The 23396-nt window shown below is 46.3% G+C and overlaps 1 protein-coding gene across 2 annotated transcripts in view; it reads left to right on the top strand.

The window, feature by feature from the left end:
• Positions 1-23396, top strand: part of LOC124555739 (neurogenic locus protein delta) — a 1375052-nt gene that overhangs the window by 1337815 nt on the left and 13841 nt on the right. For both annotated transcript variants that reach the window (XM_047129762.1, XM_047129763.1), the window contains 4 exons: positions 2284-2435; positions 4589-4894; positions 16635-16692; positions 21786-22037. In XM_047129762.1, coding sequence (XP_046985718.1) covers positions 2364-2435; positions 4589-4894; positions 16635-16692; positions 21786-22037 — 688 coding nt within the window. In that variant the 5' untranslated portion in view covers positions 2284-2363. The remainder of the gene's footprint in view (positions 1-2283; positions 2436-4588; positions 4895-16634; positions 16693-21785; positions 22038-23396) is intronic.

The following is a 23396-nucleotide window of genomic DNA, read 5'->3' as shown; positions in this document are numbered from 1 at the left end:
GAGACAGAAACAGTCTGTCCAATCGGTAGGTTTAATTTAGGGAAAATACGGGAAATTAAGCGTGGAATGCAAGACTTATTTTGATGTAGAATGACACCAAAAATGTTAGTTCTACCCAACATCGTTCGGTGTGAGAAGTTTTAAACGTTTCAAAGCTAAAAGAAAAATATAAGCATCTGAAGCTAGGCCTAAGTGGTAGTACAAAATGACATCTTGTGTTCAACCCAAGCGCATCTGGCTTATCGCTGTTCACAATATATTTGTTTGGAAACGAAAGATAAAATGAATAAATGCGTTTACGTTCTATGCTCATACACGATGATCAGTAGTGATAGTACGCCAATTAGATTTCTTTTGGCAGTGGTATATTGTTGTTTGCTCTTTAGTGACACTCCATTTTCGCTGTTATTCACTTCGATGTAATACCTACGCGAATAAAGCAAAACTTTCGTTAAAGGATTACCGCCAGCACGCCAGCAAGATACTGGTGTTTTTAAGTAGTGTTCCCAGCGTCCCTCTCCCACCCATAGCCTCTTCAGAAACGCCCTCATGACGAATCGTAGTCCCGACAAGAAAATGACAAAATACACCCCTTTCAGAAACTCTCAGCTATTACAATCATACAGTCTTCATACAGTTCGCCATATGAAAGTTAATTTGATTATATGTGGCCGGCGACAGTGCAGGTCGCAGTTATTTTGTTGTCAAAATGTATTGCTGTACCGGATTTGTTGTCGGTTGGAGCGATTATTGGATTACACATAGGCTTAGTTTCAGTATTGTGGGATTCTCTGCATGTAAATTAAATGTTATGGAAGAAAAGCTGATCACTTTATACGATGCTGAAATCCGCCGAATGTAGGTCAATTGGTTGAAAAGTATATCAGCAGCTATATTTGGAGAAACCACCAATAAAAAGAATATTTTCACTTCGTTTCTCGGAGCAAAATTGACTTTGGATTGTTGTCACTGTTGACGTGTAACTTAACCGAAACTTACTACATTTTCAGAATTTTGTAGCCCCTGGTGAAAGCTACCAGACGGACCTCAGACTACATGAAACAGAATACATATTAATTACAAATTCAGGTAGGGCATGGGGCAGCTAATAAATCGGGGGGGGGGGGAAATTTCGAAGGAAATTATAGTTACTGTCTGATAGTGGAAAGTTTGGTTTCGTATTGTATTATTCGACAACTGAAAGAATGATGCCACCTTTGTTGAAGTATTATTTTTCCTCTCTGCTTATTATTTAGAGAAGGCTAGGTACACCGCTCGTCAGGACGTGTCAAAGCTTTCAGTCAAGTTCTTAAATTCGAAGAAAAAGTTTAATGAAGTGATCACACTTCAGCGCGAAAGTACTAACGAATACGAGGAGGTATGTCAGTTCGATTATAGAATGAGCGTACCTAGACTTATGACGTAGAGCACGTGACGTCATTGCGTCCGGTGGTGCGCGAGGAGCGGACTGACAAAGCCCCCTCCATGTGTGACGTAGGGGGCTGCAGTGCTGCAGATGCATCTGGCTCCCCTACCCGCCGCGGGCTGCCCCCTCCAGTCACTTGTGCACGTGTGTTTTAAAAAGCTTTGCAGCTGTCCCTCGGGACTAGTCGGGGCTGCGGGATGTTATAAGTAGGGGAGGATGGCGCGAACGGAACACCAGTTTCGCCCCGTTGTTGCTGTGCGGCTGTCGTAGCGTGCCGCCATCTGCCCAGAACAGCGCGAACGTCCGGTCGCCGGTTGCAGTTGCGCGTCTTCACCGCAGGGAGCGCTGGCTTCGTGCATCCGCGGGCAGAGGGCTGCGGGCCTTTCTCGCTTCAGTCTTTGGCCAGTCTCGGCTCGTGGTGGTTCAAAGTCGCCGAGACGCCTGCTGCGCTGCCGAGCTTAGAACGCGACGTGCGCCGGATATACACGCTGTGTTTTATGATAGCGTGGATACTACGGTAGCGGCTAGGCTCGCAGCTCCCAACAAATTTTCGTCTGTATATTCTGTGGCGTGTGTCAATCTGAGTGATGATATACATTATCAAACGGACTGTTGTACGTTATGATCGTTAGTGTTCTGTGCTAATTGGACGTCTGCTTCAACTCCATTTGGATTTAAGTGTTCCTTTGCGAGAGTTATGTGTACGTAGCTTCGTGCTGTGGTGTTTTATTTTGAGCAGAAATTTTTAATACCTTTTGACAGTTCTTTCCCCCACTTGTTTTTTTTTCTGCGAGTGCTGCCTATTCACGTAACAAACCGCAAATAGTGTGCAGAAGGCCTATGGCGCCGTCTTGCAGGTGTGCGTTGAGGTAACATCGTAACCCGCCTCCAGGCTGTGCGGAAAAGGAAGCAGACGATACGAGTTCCAGGCCCCACCATGAGGTGGATATCGTCTCATGCGGACTGCTTTATGATATTGGTAGCTGTCTTCTTCGCTGCGCTGCACCAGGTACTGTAACTGCTCGTCACGATGACAGATCGCACGCTGTTTGCAGAAAACGTGTCTGGCCGGGAGAGGTCTGAGCCAGGCGCAGCCGCCGACCGTGGGAACTCCGGTCGGCAGGCTTCCGTGGAATTCCAATCGACGCGACTCCGTCTTACCCGACTTGCTTCCTTAATCTTTGCAGCATTTCGCTGGCCCTTCTTTCAGAGTAGCACTTACTCCTTAAAGCCCCACAAAACACATCCTGTCACCGTCTTTTGTTGCATACTGTCTCAAATGATTGGCGAAGTTGTTTAGCCGCGCGTCCTGTCATTTACGCGAATCGCGAAATATTCTCTCTATATTCCATCATTGTTCACTGGCATTGTTAGCTCACTGGAGGGAAAGATGTTTTGCTCTTTCCACGTGGCGTGGACAGCCGAATCCCTTGTTGTTTACTTAGATTGCTTATAAACATCGCGCTTGTGTACAGCCACAACTGTTTCCAAATCTTACGCTGTGCTGCGATTTGAAGTTAGTTACAGCATTTGTGCGTATTTTCTGCGGCCTAAAGCGCATTTCAGTTCTTGGCATACCGAGTGGTGTTGGCAGTCACTGGTTCATGATCCGGCGTGCTGCGCTTCAGTATCATTTTATTGGCAAAAATCTTCCTGCTCGTTTCAGATACTGTGCCAGCTCTAAAAATAGGTTTTATCGCGGCCTGTAGGGAAAAAAAATGATTACTGTTCTGTTAGTGTTGGTTTGGCGACATTGTTTTCTGCAAACAGCGTGCTTTGTTTTAGTAATAGTTTTTGTTTAGCAAGAAGCTTGATAAACATTAGTGCATAACCGTTGCGAATGCAGTGTAATACATAGTGTTAACTTAGTTTTTATGTTCGCATTTTCTGAGATAAAAAGTAAAGTCCGTAGTATCGAGGTGCAATAGTAGAGAAAGCTTTTCGCCGGTTAACGACTTGGACCCACAGCAGACTCTGAGCACGGCCAGCAGGCAGCTGCTGGCCGTACAAAAAGTGACGTGTCTGTGTGGTGGGCAGCGACAGCACGGGCCCTGTTCCGGTGGACAAGTGTTGCGAGACCGCCGGTCGGGGCGCCTGCTTGCCGTGCACTCGCCAAATTCTCTCCATCGGAGGCAGCTCCTGCGCCTTCTTCATTTTCACGTTCAAAGTTACTCGAGTAAGCGATTGGAAAAAGTAATTTTTTTGGTAATATTTTAGTAACAGTTGCTGCTATCGGTTACTTTTATTTGCATGACCCGGTTCCAAAAACACACGCAGAGAATAACATTGTAAAAAATTCGGTAAGAGTGCAGTTCACTGTCGTACCGAAGGCTGTGACGAAGATCTGACACTGATAGAGGTAGCTGACATACATGATACAGTGTATAGCGTATAGCCGCGTAAGCTTTGGGCATGCGTGTTTGATCAAAAGTGTCAGTCACTGCGGTTAGTGGAATCTCATTAAAAGATGTTAAGGCTCGTATTACACTGTCAATGTTCTTCGACGTATCTTTACTAAACGCAAGGACCACATTCTTTCATAGAACCGACAAAAGTACCACAATACACGGCCAGAGATTTTAGAAAAATGTCTTTTTTTTTATGAATGATATTTGTCAAAGATGTTGTACAGTGTAATACGATCCTAAGGGGGTATCCTAACGCTTAATCTCCAGGATGCCCGAGAACTGTTATTTCCAATGTTTTATGTAATTTTGCCAAGAGTGTAAACCGAAAATTTATCTTCACGGTGATAACGGTCCGAAGCCACATCACTGCATGGGGTACTCGGGTATTGTAGAATTTGAGGCTCGCTCGACACAGGCAGTATACACTGTTACTTCTGAAATCACGGTGTCACGTCTTTGTTGTACGCGGCTTAACGAATTCGGTTACTGAGTAGGCGCCTCCGCATGGCTCCGCGCCTGTCAAAGCCGCGACTGTTGCCTCCGTCGCGAACGAGTTGTTTTGATTTTGCCCAGCGACGCGGGCGCCGATTGTGCGGCAGCGTATGTAGTAATAATAGAATGTAGCTTAGAAGTAATTAGTAGAGAGCTGTGTGTGTGTGTGTGTGTGTGTGTGTGTGTGTGTGTGTGTGTCGCCGGAGGACGCTCCGCTAGGCGGCTCGGAGTGGGTGTCTGCAAGGTGGTGTTGGGCCCCCAGGCGCGTGGCTCCGGAGTCTTCGAGCTGCGTCTCAAGTCGTTCGTGAACGACTACGGCAAGGACAGTGTGGGCCAGTGCTGCAGCGGCGCGCGGCCCGTGCCCCCGGCGTCCACGTGTCCCGGGCAGTGCCGGACGAGGTTCCGAGTCTGCCTCAAGCACTACCAGGCCAACATCGACACCACGTCTCCCTGCACGTTCGGCGACGTGACGACGCCCGTGCTCGGCGACAACTCCGTCTTCCTGGACGACCTCTCGCCGCCCGGATTCACCAACCCCATCCGCTTCCCGTTCGACTTCACGTGGCCGGTGAGTACCGCTAACGCATTTCGCACCATCTCTGAGCGCGCCTGCTTTCCATTCGCCGCCCCGTACTTTAAACGAAGCTAAGTGCAGCGTAATGCGGCCAAATGAGCGAGAAAGTCTGTTGCGTTAGTTAGAAAGTCACGTCACACGCCAGTTTGTTGAGGCTCTCAGTCTACAGATGCGTATTTGAAGTATCTCCTTAGCGGAAAACTGTCTTTTATGCCAATGTACATTTCGAAGTCACAGCGTCATCGTGCCTTTTTATGTATGGACCTCACAAGCGATGTCAATATCCTAGAAACATGTCTACATCTTCATGACTACTCGGCAATTCACATGTAAGTGCTTGGCAGAGGGTTCGTCGAACCACAATCATACTATCTCTCTACCATTCCACTCCCGAACAGGGCGCGGGAAAAACGAACACCCAAACCTTTCTGTCCGAGCTCTCATTTACCCTATTTTATTTTGATGATCATTCCTACCTATGTAGGATGGGCTCAACAAAATATTTTCGCATTCGGAAGAGAAAATCTGAAATTTCGTAAATAGATCTCGCCGCGACGAGAAACGTCTTTGCTTTAATGACTTCCATCCCAACTCGCGTATCATATCTGTCACACTCTCTCCCCTATTACGTGATAATACAAAACGAGCTGCCCTTTTTTTGCACCCTTTCGATCAATCCCACATGGTAAAGATCCCACACCGTGCAGCAATATTCTAACAGAGCACGAACGAGTGTAGTGTAAGCTGTCTCTTTAGTGGACTTGTTGCACGCAACCTTTGGCTCGCCTTCCTACAATATTATCTATGTGGTCTTTCCAACTGAAGTTGTTCGTAATTTTAACACCCAGGTGCTTAGTTGAATTGACAGCCTTGAGAATTGTACTATTTATCGAGTAATCGAATTCCAACGGATTTCTTTTGGAACTCATGTGTATCACTTCACACTTTTCGTTATTTAGCGCCAACTGCCACCTGCCACACCATACAGCAATCTTTTCTAAATCACTTTGCAACTGATACTGCTCTTCGGATGACGTTACTAGACGGTAAATTACAGCATCATCTGCGAACAACCTAAGAGAACTGCTCAGATTGTCACCCAGGTCATTTATATAGATCAGGAACAGCAGAGGTCCTAGGACGCTTCCCTGGGGAACACCTGATATCACTTCAGTTTTACTCGATGATTTTCCGTCTATTACTACGAACTGCGACCTTCCTGACAGGAAATCACGAATCCAGTCGCCCAACTGAGACGATACCCCATAGGCCTGCAGCTTGATTAGAAGTCGCTTGTGAGGAACGGTGTCAAAAGCTTTCCGGAAATCTAGAAATACGGAATCAACTTGAGATCCCCTGTCAATAGCGGCCATTACTTCGTGCAAATAAAGAGCTAGCTGCGTTGCACAAGAACGATGTTTTCTGAAACCATGCTGATTACGTATCAATAGATCGTTCCCTTAGAGGTGATTCATAATGTTTGAATACAGTATATGCTCCAAAACCCTACTGCAAACAGACGTCAGTGATATAGGTCTGTAGTTCGATGGATTACTTCTACTGTATATTTCGTGTACAGATAAGTGTTTCTGGAGTGTTGACATCGCTGTAGAGATCCTTAACCCACAAGTAGATGATGGTGAAGCTGTGACTTCGAAAAGGAAATTGGCGTAGTAAAAATGCTACAAAGATAGCAGACAGATTTTATTTCTAAGTCCCTCATTTATTTCACTATCATAGTTAACCAAAAACAGCCATTATAGCTACCGTGACATTTCCGTTGTCTGAACTAACATAATAAACGAGATGAAATACGCCCTTGTAAGAAGACATTCGCTTGTTTCATATTTAGCGGAAATTGACCATAACGCTTGCAGCGCAACGTAACATTGCGCAAATAAAGAATGAAAATCATTCGAGGCCCGTCTTACACTATAAAATTTTACCAAGGTATGTCATAAATATTTTATGAATCTTTGACGACGTAATTGCAGCGTAAGCTTAGCTTTTACTGAACATTTTTCAAAAAATGTTTGTAGAGGTGACATTCATTTATAAATAAAATGGTGTAAAACTATTACAAAAATCTACGCTTCGGCTTGACAAACGGAATTGCACGGCTATACACAGTTCGTACACATTCCAAAGTTGGCTGTATACTGCCTTAGATAACATTGGAGGCAGTGGGCGGTTCTGTTTCTTTACAACAAGGCTGTATCTACATGAGAATTGTTGTGAGAAGAGTTCTCGATACTTGTGTCAATAAACTGGAGCGCTAAGTATACCTATCTTTAAAGCTCAAGGCTCTATACCAGGGACCTTTCGTTCCCACCGAATCTAATCTATCTTCAGCCGTGTGAGGCTTTCTATAAATCTATATAGCTCATCAGCAAAAATCCACGATGCCTGATGTAAGACTTCGCTACCTGTCACTGTAAACACTGGGCTAACTAAAAAAAAGCTGTTACCGTCTTTGTGTCACTTGGTTCCAACTTTTTAATCGTCAAGACTTTAACCTAAGTGGCTGTCACGAAGGGAATTCACCGTATCACAGCTTTGCAGTTACGAATTTCCTTCCTTACAAACAAGTCTCCACGTATCTTCTTGACAGTTCCTGTTGAGCGTCGAATCCATTATGTTCGTCCTCCGTATATCCTGAGCTACGTCAGTTAGCTGGCGAAACTATTACATGAGTTCTTAATAACTACATCCTTGAGCTAGCGCTCTTGTACTGGTATACCGTCGTGTCTGCTTGGCACGGCTCAGTGTGTATACTATCACATTTCTCCTGCCCTGGTTCTGTTGGCGGCTACTGTGTGTAGGCAGCCCACCTCGTTTTAGAGCTCAGCCATCTCTTTTCTTCCGACTGTACCTATTTCACTTACGGTTGTCCTTATTTGAAAGTTACCTACAACATTACTAGCGATATTCCCATATTTAAGTCACCGAGCTTAGAACAAAACAAATTACTCGATAAAAATTCGTATCTAGATATCGCATGATGTGGAAGACATTTGTCACCAAAAAGTGGAAGAAAAGTGTCGTTGAATATTAAAAACTTGATCCCTCGGTCAAAAAGTAGTGTGGTGTTATTTCGGTTATCTCTCTCTACTAATCTTAATTGACTATTAAGCTCTTCAGTCGAAAGAGGATGTCGTAAACACAATACTATAGCGCTATTCTGTATTAGTCTCTGTCGAACGACAGCTTGCCGCGTGAAGTGTGAATCTTAAGTTGTAATTCAATCTAAATGGAGTTAAACACATGGATAGTTTGAAAATTAAAGAACTATTCCTCATGCTAATCAGCTGGCCTCTTTGCAGTCACAGTTCTTAATGTTTTCTTACTGCTCACGCGCTTTCGCGGCTTGCTTGCTGCAACCAGTCTCCTTGGTGGTCTCACGCTAAATTACTCTTTCAGTTGTTTCGCGTTTAAGTTACGGACCTTGTCTAAAACGCATATGAAAGTTGTGTTCTTAAAGGCATAGGGAGACTCCGAAATCCGCATTGTTACTCAAGCTGGAGAAAGAACTCAAATCTGAACTAAGTACACCAATTTTTCAGCTAGAGAAGTTCCTTTCGTATAGAGATGAGGCCAGTAACTATATGTAATAAGGTGTAGCCATTAGTAAAGATAGTGGATGTACATAAAGCATTTTTACAGTTTTTTGCAGAACCCTCCGTTCATGATCATTGTAGCACGAGTTATTACTGTCATTTCGTTGTTTTGCGTGATTGTCTTTAAAAGAATCAAATATTGCAGAGGACTCCCCCTTCTGTGTGTGTGTGTGTGTGTGTGTGTGTGTGTGTGTGTGTGTGTGTGTGTGTGCGTGCGCGCGCCGAAGGAAAGAGTAAAAGAACGTGCGTTCGCTGCGATTGTAGTGTTGGCAGTTGACGCCGCCAGGAAATGCGAGGGCTGCAGGCGGCTGTCAGCTAAAGTAATTGCGTGTAGTCCCGGTGGCGCACCTTTTGGCGAAAATCGCAGGTAGGGGTGTCCAGCACGCGGCGTCGGGCCAGATGGCCGGTCGAGGGAAGCGGGGCCGCCATATGGCAAGCACGGCGAGGCAGGGGGGTGCCGGCTGGGAAGCATCTCTGGAGGCTGCGCATATGACGCCAGCCTTAGGTAGCCAACTTCCGGCCTGTGCCCTCGCCCCCGCTTCGGCGCACGCCTTCTCCCACGGGACTTGTCTCGGAACTGACTCTCCGTAATCCATCCCGCGGCTGCGCCTCCCAATAGCGTACTGTTCGATTGCTTTATCCCACGAGGCAGGAGAGAATTTTTGTCTCCCTCGAATCACTTAGCACCTGCCGCTCCGTCAGATACCTTAAGACGCCCCCGCCTTCTCTTTGCGGTCGCGTCTTGCCCAATACGAGCAAAATACCGACCTCGGCGCGTTAAGCTCTGAACCCGGCAACACCCGCGATCTCTTTAAATGTCGCATTACCCAGCGCCGGTGCCTTGCGTAATGTTCGGAGCCAGGTCGTGGGATAGTAGGTAGCTGTATTAGAAAGGAATGTTCAGTTAGCGCGGAGACTGTTAGGTAGCGCTGCACTGTGCGACAATAGCGCGCGACCCGAGCCGCTGGTACCCCTTCCGGCCGGTAGGGCTCGCACAAAGCGCGCTTGCGAGTCCTCTTCCTCCATTCATAGTTGGGGCCCCCTCTGTTTCCTAATGGCGGCGCTCTCGAAGGCCCTGTACCTCCACTTCCTGTCCGCCCATCGTCTCTTCCGGTCGCATGATACGCTCGAATGTTTTTTTACATATTGTCACTCATTCAGGTTTGAGCTCCTACGCGCCACTGCATGTTACGTCATTCCCCTGTGGTTTGCGAAACATGTCACGGTCACAGCTCTTGCGATATTAGTAATATAGGCGCTAGGAATTTTTTGGTGACAATTGTTTCGTACCTTACTGTGAGAAGAAACTGGCGCTAGTCACTAACGTATAATTCAGCCTTTACATCGTACAAATGTTGTTCTCCATGGAGGATAATGAAGTCGAAGTATAAGCTCAGCTTACAACAGGTTACAGAACTGGCTATGTCCTGTGGTGAAAACGTCACACAGGAAATCTTGGTCGTTTCCTTTCAGGAATTAGTCCACTGCCTATTCCTGACTCTCACAAATAGTCATTTCCATCATTTCCGAGGTTTCCCCGTCTCTTCCCATTCGATTTGTACTTTCGGGGTATTTTATGGCTGGCATTCTTCCGCGATGTCTCCAGTGTCCACGATAATATTTTTTTCTGACTCAGAAATCTCGTTTGGGATATTAGTGCCGGCGCGTGTGGCCGAGCGGTTCTAGGCGCTTTAGTCTGGAACCGCGAGATTGCTACGGTCGCAGGTTCGAGTCCTGCCTCGGGCATCGATGTGTGTGACGTCCTTCGGTTAGTTAGGTTTAAGTAGTTCTACGTTCTAGGGGACTGATGTTAATTCCCATAGTGCTCAGAGCCATTTGAACCATTTTTGGGATATCAGTGTTCCTCCGGAAGTTCAGGTCGATATGTAGCTGCTGCACCACTTGGCTTTGTGTAATTCTTAGATTAACATCGCCAAATATTTGCAGAGAACACCAACAATACGTAGAACGATAAAACTTCTTGCTAGACTTATGGGGAGGAGCGGGGTTGTAGTCGACCCCTCTCAGTATATAGTTAACGCGTATCAAAATAGGGTTAATCGAACGTCTTGGGATTTAGAATATTTGCATAGTTCCATTGTTGAAATCATTGGGACTATAGCCTCAATATTTGAGTTACGGGTAGCGCCGAAGGCTAAGGTTAACGGAAAAGAAATAAACGATAAATGTACCAGCGGAAGAAAGACTGGCATGAAAAAATTGTTTTTTTTTCCAGTGTATTACAGATTGATTTTAACAGACGTTGGTCTGTTCGTATCACCTGAAACAAAGCGTTTGTTACTATTATGCACGGAATCCGTATTACGCAGAACGCAACAATTTCCGTTCTGGTTATCGCGGTCATAATTTTGGTTGGTCTGTGCAGCACCGTTGACGGGTGCGGGCTCTGTTGTCGGCATCCGAACAGACGTCAAAGTCTGGAGGCAGCAGCGGAGTGTGGGAACGGCCCGGGATTTGGCGGCATCCGTGATTTGACCTTCCTGTCGGGTGCGTAGCTAACGAGGGACATCCCGCCAGCGTTGCCGCGCGTGTAAATATATTGACCTAAGTTGGCCGTAAGCTGGCACATGCGGCGAGTTTCTAAAACAGTGGTCGGCGGCTTTGCAGCGTGGGAGCGGGGGCGTGCTTTCTCCCGTCCTTTCGTCGCGCCTGTCCGCCACCCGCTGGCCCCCGCACCGCACCTACCGATGGCCGTTTGTCACCGCTGGCGCATTCTCTTGCGGCAGAATGGATGCATGTTTGTGAATGGGAACCGTTCCCGGACAGGTGGTTCCCGCCGCGCCCCGGCCCACCGGCGACGCGGCCTGTCACGGCTCGCAGCTCCGCCGGTTACTCATATTTTCAGTTTCGGACTTCGGTTGCATATTAGAACGTGAAGTATGCTGCTTGCTTGTAACAGACATCGACAGTATGAAGATCGTACCCGTAACTGAGCACCGATAACAGCGATCTTTTCCACCCATAACATTGGGTCTACATCTACACTCCGCAAGACACCCAACGGTGTGTGGCGGAGGGCACTTTACGTGCTACTGTCATTACCTCCCTTTCCTGTTCCAGTCACGTATGGTTTACGGGAAGAACGACTGCCGGAAAGCCTCCGTGCGCGCTCGAATCTCTCTAGTTTTACCTTCGTGATCTCCTCCGGAGGTATAAGTAGGGGGAAGCAATATATTCGATACCTCATCCAGAAACGCACCCTCTCGAAACCTGGACAGCAAGCTACACCGCGATGCAGAGCACCTCTCTTGCAGAGTCTGCCACTTGAGTTTGCTAAACATCTCCGTAACGCTATCACGCTTACCAAATAACCCTGTGACGAAACGCGCCGCTCTTCTTTGGATCCTCTCTATCTCCTCTGTCAACCCGACCTAGTGCGGATCCCACACTGATGAGCAATACTCAAGTATAGGTCGAAAGAGTGTTTTGTAAGCCACCTCCTTTGTTGGACTACATTTTCTAAGGACTCTCCCAATGAATCTCAACCTGGCACCCGCCTTACCAGCAATTAATTTTATATGATCATTCCACTTCAGATCGTCCCGTACGCATACTCCCAGATATATTACAGAAGTAACTGCTACCAGTGTTTGTTCCGCTATCATATAATCATACAATAAAGGATCCATCTTTCTATGTATTCGCAATACATTACATTTGTCTACGTTAAGGGTCAGTTGCCACTCCCTGCACCAAGCGCCTATACGCTGCAGATCTTCCTGCATTTCGCTGCAATTTTCTAATGCTGCAACATCTCTGTATACTACAGCATCATCCGCGAAAAGTCGCATGGAACTTCCGACACTATCTACTAGGTCATTTATGTATATTGTGAAAAGCAATGGTCCCATAACACTCCCCTGTGGCACGCCAGAGGTTACTTTGTCTGTAGACGTCTCTCCATTGAGAACAACATGCTGTGTTCTGTTTGCTAAAAATTCTTCAATCCAGCCACACAGCTGGTCTAATATTCCGTAGGCTCTTACTTTATCAGGCGACAGTGCGCAACTGTATCAAACGCCTTCCCGGTCGAAGGGCATTGGAAAACACTTCACAGAAAGGTTACTTAAATTTACTCCACGGTTTATGGAGTAATTATCATCTAGAAAAACTGTTAGGAATGAGCAGTCAGTGGAACTTAGGTCTGGTGTATTCCCATGAAAAAGAACAGCTGTCATCAATGCTAACTTTGGTTGGAACACCACAGTGTTTTACTGTGCTAGTTTCTGTCGGAGATGGTATGCCCCGTTGGCGATTGTTGTACCACCGGAGAACACGTCGATCGTAAAAACAACTGCATTACCGAGATGTTTGTGATACTCGGCGCAACAATCATTCCGTCCAGTCACGTCGGATTCCGTTAACAGTAATAAATGGGAAGATGTTCGAACAACTTTGAATCTTAACACGAAGGATAATTTCACTAATGATACAGCCCACCTTACTGATCCCGGTTTCGACGTGACTGCGTGAAGATATTTGTGACCATCTAAACTACTCAAAACGTTAGGGAGTTTGTAAATACGAAGTGCACAGTGATAGCATACTGAAGTAATGCCTACGACGGCTCTTTGCTGCTACCGAAAGTGGCAGTGGTGGAAATACATACTAAGAAAAGCTACTGGTCTGGTATTTGGTTATCCCCCGCGACAAGGTCAAATAGTCCATCTTGCTGTTCTCACCGCTGAACCCTGTTTCGGGTGCCAGTTCAAAAGTTGAACAAGGCGAGAAATCAGTCTCACGTAATACAAGAATAAGTCTGTTTTTCTTCTAACTTGGGGTCATCCATGATGCGCAGAAAATGCTTCGGTGGAGGCAAATGAACATTGCCGTAGTTTAAGTAATGAGACCCCGTCCAGTTAGATTGCCTGAAAGCTCCAGTGTAGGAGCGGCAGTAACGCACTGTTATCCTCCATTCTACCCTGCCCCCCCACCATGCGCCTCCCCTCCTACCTCGGTGCTCCCCCCCCCCCCCCCCCCCCCACCCTGTTCCGCTGCACCTGCCTGCTTACTCCCACTCCCTCCTATCGTCAGCTCGATTCCTCGCTTCTGACAGCGTCCGTAGCGTTGATATTGTAGACAATGCACTACATAGCTTCATACCCATAAACGTGGCGAGGTGGCGTTATTACGCGAATAGCGGCGGCTACGAGCACCTGGTGTGCAATTTGCGCGCCCCCCCGGCCGCAGTAATTAAAACGACTGCAGTAAGTGAGGTGCGTCTTTTGACAAATGATGGTTCCCTCTGCAAGTCGCGGCCTCGCAACATACCTCTGAGGAGCTCGGCCTTTCTTGTCTTTTTTTTTTTTTTTTTTTTTCCTCCCGACGTCTTTCACAGCCAGGTAATGGGGCCAAGTTCACAGTATATCGATTGGACGGGTTTGTGTGGCTCTACTGTGAAGACGATAGATAGCGTGACGCCAGCTGGGAGAGATTGTAGTTTTAAAAATTGATGCCCATCAGCGATTAGTGTTCCTACCTGGTTCTGTGTACACTCTTAGCTCATTCTTAATATCAGTGACTAAGAGATTTCAGTAGACAAGTTTCACAATCGTAGTGGTGCTTTCCAATTAACAAATTGCAGTACCTCACGCATTCCATGATTTTGTCAGTGTCGGAAACCATAGTTTTTTGTGTGTCAACATATTGGTGCCAGGCTTGTTATAGTAAGGAACCTGTTTTCCTGTGACTGCGATTGTACCCCAGATTATTGCCATTCTGTATTGAGTGGCTATATATTACGGAAAAAAAAGGCCTGCCTCCCAGTTAATTCCCGTTAAGTTGCACTCAGGATTTATTGCTGCTAAGTTCCATCAATCACACTGTCAGAAAAGGTCGTCTTCAATTCTGTTCTTACATTCTTAAATCATAATGTACGTTACTTTTGGTATGAACCCCATGAGCCATCATATAGAAGTGTTGCTGTGATTTTGCCCGAAAATATACTTAAAACGAACACTTACATATAACTTATTACGCAGATGTCATCCATAGCCGCATGACTGTATTTACCTGCCTTTACTCTTCGCGATAACTGCTGGTTACTCTAGTACCATTGCTCACTATACCGCTGAAAGGAAGTCAAGAATTGATCGCCGCAGGCCAACTCTGTAATTGTCTTCTAAAATAGTCTGGCCGGCGCGTGGCGTACGAGGTAATAGCCAAATTGTATATTTCGGAAGTGGAAGTAGACTGGGGGCGATTTGCTGATGTGACAGTGGGTGGAGAGGTGGCAGTGTGCCAATCGGGGTGAGAGGGCGACCGCATTGCAGGCAAAGGCAGCCGCGTGCTACGAATGTCAATGCTGCCTCAGCGCCGTTTAATTTCAACAGTGCCATGCAGCAGATAGTCATCTGGTGCGAAGAATTTGAACACACTGCCTGCGGACAGAGGAAGCTTATCAGTTTTTATACCAGGAAAATATCTCTCGCAAATGTATTTCGAGGTGAAATCCAAGGTGGTGGGAGACGCTTTGAAACCACTGGCAGTGGCCGACACGTGCGAAACTGGCATAAACAAGCTGTTTCTTGCCCGGGGCTGTATACCGAATTTCGTGCAGAATGCCCGATGTTCCAAACGAGGCCATATTCAAAGCATTCTGTCCTTATTTTCGGGCAACTTTGAATTCTGCTTCCGTCAATGAAATTTAGCGTTCTCATTCTAACCGGCACATCTGATTTCTGTAAATTTTAAAATGTGAAAGTGGCGTATGACTGTTGCCTAATTAAAGAATCTTCCGACATTTTCCTTTTACTTCGTTGGAACTTTTCACTTTACACCACGGATCCCACTGACATTTCATATGTACACAAATGACACTCTGTATGTTATAACTTCAGTACAGATTTCATGTCGTATCTTCAATCAAGCTATGCTCCAAATTCGTTACTCCATTGAAGATAACTGTGTTACCCGTGCGCTGCACTTTTATTTTTCACCGATATTACAGATACAGTCAGTATTTGTAACATACTCCGCTGTGACTGCAAGCAGTCTGTCTGCCACATAGCTGAACTGCTGTAACAAAGCTATTTGCAAACCCCCATAATGCGACTGGTGCACCGTTTGACATTCGCGGGTCCGTCTTCGTAACAAACTTCGTCGCGGCGTTCTTCGTTCAGCGTGCGCAGTGCTGACACCCTGACTGATACGGCACAGTCTGGCAACGCCGTTGGTTGGCAAGCCTGCTAGCCGGCTAGTGAATGTGCCGGCATGCGGTTAAGGCGTGGGAACTCTCGCTGAAAACAATCGCTTCCATTAACTGCAGCTAATAAAAAGTAACGATCGCCGTGTACTTGTTCGTCTAAAAATATTGATCTCCTCTCGGCAATTTCGTGTGATCGGAGGCTGGTTGCGCGGAATTTGTAAGAGACGGCGCGTTTCTGGCAGTAAATAGTTACTAGTTCTCTGCTTGTACGTGTGCGTTGCCCTTCTTTAGACGTGTTGTTAGTGCGTGCATAAGCGTCTTCTCATTCGGTAATCAATGCTTTACCTTCCGCGCAGAGAAATAGGGCGAGCGCCGTTGTAAACAAAGGAGTACAAAAATACGAACAGCTCAGTTATTTCGAAGCACTTCCGCCGTTTCGCTATGGGAGTCTGAAAGATCGTTTAAGGCAATGTAAAATGTTAAACCTCGTATCCACTGATTTAACTGAATCACCTTTTTGTGAATTAGATATAATCCTGCTGCGCAGCGTCGATTTCACGCCTTGTTTTTCTTGTATTTCTAATTTTTTCCTCTACTGTCTTTAGTTGCCACGATTGTTGGCCAACAACTCTTTGATATAGCTGCAGATGATTTTTTTGTTGGCTTTGCTTACGCGTTTCTCTTAATTATTATTTGCTGTACTGCAACGATTCTGACTTCGCTAGTGAGCAGACGTGTGGGTGTGTAAGTATTCCACTTTTGTGGGTGCTATTTTGAAGCAGAATTCGTTGCATTACAGTGTGCCTTGCTTTTCCTGCTGTTGCGGCTGTGTGTGTGTACGCAAAGAGCTTTTAAGCCCGGCGAAGAAAATGTAATAAAAAGTGTAAACATTTAGTCCTGGAGATTTGCTTAAGAGCGCAATCGAGATAAGCGTGGTTGCTTGTTGCAGGGGACTTTCTCGCTGATAGTGGAGGCTCTGCACGATAACGAGACGTCGAGAAGCGGAGGTAAGTAGAAACCCTACGCTGGCGCCAGCTGCCCTTCCTGTTGCAATGCGCTCCACTTCCGACGCGCAGCACTGCGCCTGTTTCCGACGCTCACTCGGCTAGCAAGTATCAAAGCCCTCTTGCCAGACAATTAAAACTACCTCCCTCATGCCTTGTCCCTTACAGAAGCTACTGTCTAGCTTTTCTAGCAGCTTTAATTCCATCCATGAATTTCTCTGCCATCTTCCATTCAGAATTACTTCGGCCAGGATAGTGAACCAGCATAATTGTCTAATTGTCCGAAAACTCATCCTCGCCCTTCGTCCTTAAATCGAAACCGGGGTGCAGGAGTCATTGAAGAAAAATCTCTTATACGGTAAAACATGTTTGCTATGAACAATATTCGGTCGGGATTGAATATCCAAAGTATGTACAGAAGGAATAAAAGCTAAAACTGCTTTCTTTAACCTAAAATAAGTTCCTTCGGTGTATGGTTTCGCCTGAACCATGAAAACTTTTTTCGCACCACTTTGATGGAATAAACCCATTTGTAGACAAGTGTTTACATACTGAACTTACACCTCTGCTCAGATATCCATCCTGCCAGTTTGATTATATGGTACTGCGTGCAAACGAGCTGTACTGCGCGTCCAGCATAGTGAACAAGCGGCTTAATGTTTTCACAGACTCTATTCAGACTTGAAGTGTTTTCATATTCCAGCACGCTTCTGTGGGGATGGAGCGGAGCGATTTTTAAATTTTTTCCATAAACGTGATTACTAGCGTGGTTTTTTCAATAAGAGAAGTCAATACCCACAACCCTCCCATTCCCTATGCTTAAGACCTCAGTGTCAAGGGGACAGTGAGGTGTTAACTCCTTGTCTTTGAGCTAAAGAGCTTTCATACTTGTAAATATTTCGTTGGCTGTTACATTTGGTTAACTAAAATTCGCATGTGGTGCAAATTTTATCCTGACTTTGTCAGAATTTCGAGATGAGCCCATAGCTATGTGCCGAATGACAGATCGTGAATTGTGATAGTGTGTGAAAACGGCTTCCATTCTTCAGATTATCCTTTGTGAAATAAACACACTGTTTACTGAGATAAATTTGCTGTATTTGAGAGGGGTGCAGTATATGTTCAGTGTTGGGCCGCAGGTAATGCTTCTCAGTCACTCTTAAAGTACATGCTTGTCTAAGAAATCGACTAGTACTGTTCGCCTGTGTTGACAGTAAAGTCCTGGCATTCGGGAGGACGACGGTTCAATCCCGCGTCCGGCCATCCTGATTTAGGTTTTCCGTGATTTCCCTAAATCGCTCCTGGCGAATGCCGGGATGGTTCCTTTGAAAGGGCACGGCCGACTTCCTTCCCCAATCATATGAGACCGATGACCTCGCTGTCTAGTCTCCTTCCCCAGAAACAACCCAACAAAGCCCTGGCCTGCTCGCAGACGTCTACAGCGTTTCCATGACAAATGATGTGCAGGTAGTGGCCAGCCTCCTTTACTCTGAGGGACCACTGGCCGCTTCCCGTGAGCACCCTTACCACTTACACCCCTTCCTCAGCCAAACGCAGGCGCAACGCCCGCGACGACAACTCATTATTTTGCAATCGCCCGCGGCCGTCCTGCGCTTTCTGACGCCCGTCGATAGCCCTGGCATTACCTGCGGTCGAAGTAGCACTGGGGAGTGGGACAAGGTAGCCCCCACTTAAATCTCTGACGCTGTTGCTATTAATTAGGACTGACGGATAGTATTCTTCTCCCGGAATTTAAAATGGGGATGCCTTTTTTTTTTTTTGCGTCGCGCCTTGCCTTGTGTGTAGAGTACTTCACTGTGACCGTATTTTTTCCCTCGGGTAGTATAATCACATAGGGTGCAAGTTTTTAATAACGGAGGGAATCTTCCTAGTATTCTGAAGCACTGATTTTCTCCCGCTCGTATTTAACTTGGGCCCATAAATCTCCGTCGTGGTGGTATCGCGCCTGTTATTTCCGAAAGGTTAGTTCCTTTACTAGAATTAGCGGGATCGGAATCCTTCATCATCGTGTCGACCGTGATGTGTTCGCTAATTTTGGCAATCTTTGTTAGCAATTATAATGTCCGACGGCGACTGCCGGACGGGTAGTGGAACGTTGTCATTTCGGCCGTTTCAGAGAATGGATATGTGGGTGAGAGCATGTAGGCTAAGCTGGAACTTCTCTCCAGCACAACTGCGCTACCGTTATTTGCAACGGATCCTGCACACCGCGCCTCCGTGATATTGTGCACGAACGTAAGCCGGCTGTAGGTGCCATAACTGAAGTGCCCCGCTTTTCAGCTGGCGGGCTGCACCGCCACAGCCTGAATCATCGGGTTAAGCAGTACTCAGTTCTAAAGTAACATCAAGATGATGGCTTCATAACAGCTTGGAGCGGGATAGGTTTAATATCGCTCCTCATTTGCACTAAAATTAGTTACCAATTTACTAACGCCGCAAAAGAGAGTAAAGCACGGACCAGTTCTCATATTGTAGTAAAGAGTAAGGATGAAAGTCTGTCTGGTGGCTTGAACTCTTCACCCCCTCGGCCGAAGAGGGCTCGAAATATCGGAAATTGAATAGAGATATCTGTTATAACTGGGTAATTGTACAACACTAGCGTAAAAACATGGTGAAACATCTGAAATCTTACGTAGCGTGTTAATGGAAATGCAGATCAGATGCAGGGTGTAGCAGTTGTGCAGCAAAACAGTAATTACACGTAGAATGGCGTTGACCAAGCGGCGTAATCGATCACCGTAAAGTTTTTCACACTTCAAGATACAACCAAGTACTTAAGACATAACCTTGGCCAGATATAGGCAAATTTTTTTGTTGCGGTATGTCCCATCGTAATCCCCGCCATGTCGATCAGGATACAATTTTCCCATATGCCTGTAGTTTACAGTACCAGATTCTCGTAATTTTACATTGACGGAGTTTTTTTGTCGTGAAAGGTCAGATCGAAAGCTATCTTTACGAAAAGTAGATGTCTGTCTTTCACGTAGAGCGACACGTTGTGTGAGAAAAACGCCTGGATGTCTCCCGACTCTGTAGGAAATTCTGTGCTTGTAGCGGTCTCTGTCTGCTGCGCGTGCAATAATAAATAAGGCAGAGATCCATCAGTAGCACCTATCACTCCTGACAGATAGCAGCAGTTCGCAGGTGTACTCAGATGCCGGACATGCCTGCCAGTATACCGGAGCCATTAGTGTTTTACTCGACGTGGATTAAGCGAGGGCCGCCTCCGAAGGAAGAACAGTGGACGCAGAAGCTGCGTTACAGTTCCCACGGCTGCCGCCAGTGGGGGCAAGGCCCGGTTTTTCTAGCTCACCGGCTTTCCTTGGCCATCGCCGCTTCGCAGCGTTTGCCTTACTAGTTCGCCGGCCGAGTATGAAAATACTACGCAAACTGCTCTTCCATACAGGCTGTCTGCTCTAAGGACGTATTAGTAATTTGTCGCCAAACGTCAGTATAACCACTCTCGTCCCCTCATGAACTCGAAAGTCGCATCAGGGTACTGCACGCCAAAGAAAATGTACATGGCAACTTGTTTTAGAGTCAGTCGATTTTTTATTATATCACTGATCGTGATTCAGAAGCACAAATACATGTTACACAAAGTGAGTCAATTGAACCAACGGTTTTGAAACAGAGTGTAGCCTGTAAAGTCTTCGGTAAACAACACTACTTTTGAATAAACAGTAGAGTAACCGAAGACAGCGTAAAATGAACTAAGATAGTGGGAATATAAAGAATGACATTTCCTGCATTAAACCAAATTCCTTATTCAGAAGTACGCAACACAATGGGTAAACTACCTAATGTTCTAGCATACCAACTATAATCCTCAGTGAAATAGTGCTGAAGAAATGTGAACAATATTCCATGCGATTTTATATGAAAACTCCAACATCTAAATTTGACAAGAGGTTTCTCTAGGAAGCATCAAACGCGCGCTCTCTCTCTCTCTCTCTCTCTCTCTCTCTCTCTCTCTCTCTCTCTCTCTCCCCCTCCCTCCCTCCCTCCCTCCCTCCCTCTCTCTCCCTATCTTACGTTTGCAAACCATGCCTCCCAGCGGTACTCCTGTAACGACGAATATTTGCGTCGCTAAACGCAGCTGTTATCCACAGCCTCATCCTAATGCATGCAAACGTACTTTCGCATAGCCTCGCATCCAGATAAATGCCAGATTCTCCAGGGCACAAGACCAGTTCCAGTTTGTCTCGACTTTTTCCCCCGCGCACGGACGTTCCTTTTATTCTTCCGGGCGGCCATTTCGTTCCGGACAGGTGGCTTCAAAAAGCCTTGGGATGTTTCCACGACGAGGCTGACATTTTATTAATCTGCACAAGGTTTTGTTCTGTAGCGTCCATTGGCAGATTCCCACGACTGTTTCACTCTTCCAAAGGCGGCGGGGATGAGCCCGTAGCGAATGAGTTGCTAGTATTTTTAAGATATTATTGGACCCCATAGTGTATGCGGCGTAGTGGTAAAATGCCAGACGGGCCATCGGATTTGGTACCCGGTGAGTCTCATTTCTCTCGGTCACATTTTCACCGCTGGCAATGTTTAAGGCGAAAAATGTAGAATTGTGCTCTGGTTCAGTATCTACGTAAAAGTGAACGTCCCCCTTTAGCTGATTTGAAAGGATCGGAGAAAGGCAACAGCATACGACCTACAGTAAGACCATGCACAGTAAAGCTATCTGATAGGTTTTTAACTATGTTCGGAATGAACATTTTAGGTCAGAGTACGATGTTGGTCGGTGTCGTATATGGCTGTTGGCTGTGCTGTTACCACACCGTCCATCCTTCCCCACCCACACTCTGCCGAAGTTCATTGCCTTCCGTTGTACATATGTACAACTGTTGGTTCCGGATGAACTTACACATTATAGAATAATGCTGCTGCTGCTGCTGCTGCTGCTGCTTGCTGTATGTCACTCCCCCACTGTCTCGGCAAACCACTTTCATTCGATCCCTCGCCATCTATATCAACAGTCCTTCCGTGCCTCACTTATTTCTTTCGCTTAGCCGGCAAGCACTGACGGCTGTGGTGGGACGATGGCCAGTATGTGTGTGTTCCGCCCGCAGGCCAGACACTGATTGCGCGGCTGACGACGCAGAGGTGGTTGGACGTGTCTGCTGAGTGGACGCAGGACGAGCATCGGTCTGCGCACTCTGTGATGCGCTACGAGTACCGCGTCACCTGCGACCCGCATTACTACGGGCCAGGCTGCGTCACCCTGTGTCGCCCGCGCGACGACAACTTCGGCCACTGGACGTGCTCCACCGAAGGCCAACGGGTCTGCCTCGTGGGCTGGCAGGGCGACTACTGCCTAAAGCGTAAGTATTCACTGCTATTCTTCCTCGTAGTTTGCCTCAAGATCTGTACGGGAATCTCATTCTGTTCTTCACTGCCATAGTCCATTCGTATCAGTTGCTTTTCATATCTTTCAAAATCCAGTAGCTCTTATAATCTAATTTTGACGCGGCTGACAAGAGGTTAAAATATTTCCGTACATCAGCAGCTCAACAATTACGGTTGTCTGGAACTAACCGTTTAACATCTCCGTATCTGACAAAATTTCACGTTCTGTATAATGGTAGTACATAGTGCAAAAAGTATTTCACCTTTTATCGCTATTCCGTGACCTTGTTTGAATACGTAAGCTTGTAATTCCGATTAGACAATGGCACCAGCACATATCTTGATCTCTATGCCGTTTCAGAATGTTGTAAATCGCCAATGGCGATTTTAGTACGCAGCTCGTGGTCTGGCGGTAGCGTTCTCATTTCCCGTGCTCGGGGTCCCGGGCTCGATTCCTCGCGGGGTTAGGGATTTTTTTTCTGCCTCGAGATGACTGGGTGTTGTGTGACTTTCATCATCATTTCATCATTAACTCAAAAGTCGCCGACATGGCGTCAGCTAAAAGGGACTTGCAATTTCGGCGGCCGAACACCCCGCATGGGATCTCCCGGCCAACAATGCCGTACGATCATTTCAATTTTTTTTTTTCAGGGATAATTTGAGAGTTTGTGTTATGAATTACTTGGAGATGGTGATGGATGACGCGGAAGTCGCCAGCAAGACAATGCGGTAGTGGACTAAATATAATACCTTTCTTCTTGCAGCAGCTTAGACGTGCTAGGTTAGCTTTGTTTCACAATTACTAAAAATGAAGTTGATTCAGTCAAAGAAACAACACTTCTGAAAGTAGGCTGCAGCGTCAGTAAAACCACCGTTAGATACTTAAATGTCGTGCTGACATGGTGTAACAGGGACTTCGGAATTTCCTATTGGTGACATTTGAAGACTCAACTCAATTCATGGCTCCCATCGTGTCTATTCTTGCAAAAGCCGACACAAGGAAATAAAGGGCAAAATTTGTAATACGGCTGTCTTCTGTGTTTTCAATTGCACTTTAATTTCGCCGATGTACATTCGAAGTCACTGCTGCATCACTAGAGCTTATGTTGCTGTAAGAACGCATCACAACACTTGAAAGAACACGTGCCTGTCGCATAAAACACAGTTCTGCAAGTTTCGTCGGTATTTGTTTCTGGCGTGTTCTTTTTAATTTCCACAAAACTGGAAACTCTTGAGTTGACGCTGTGACTTGGAATTGCACATTAAGTAAAAGTGCTACTAAAAACAAAAATGGAGTCAACTTCCCCATTTCAAAAGTCGTCGAAGTTGGAGCG

Source organism: Schistocerca americana, chromosome X (genome assembly GCF_021461395.2).
Source record: "Schistocerca americana isolate TAMUIC-IGC-003095 chromosome X, iqSchAmer2.1, whole genome shotgun sequence".
Classification (NCBI taxonomy): domain Eukaryota; kingdom Metazoa; phylum Arthropoda; class Insecta; order Orthoptera; family Acrididae; genus Schistocerca; species Schistocerca americana.
The sequence above is the reverse complement of the archived record's forward strand: the minus strand, read 5'-3'. Positions and strand labels throughout refer to the sequence as shown.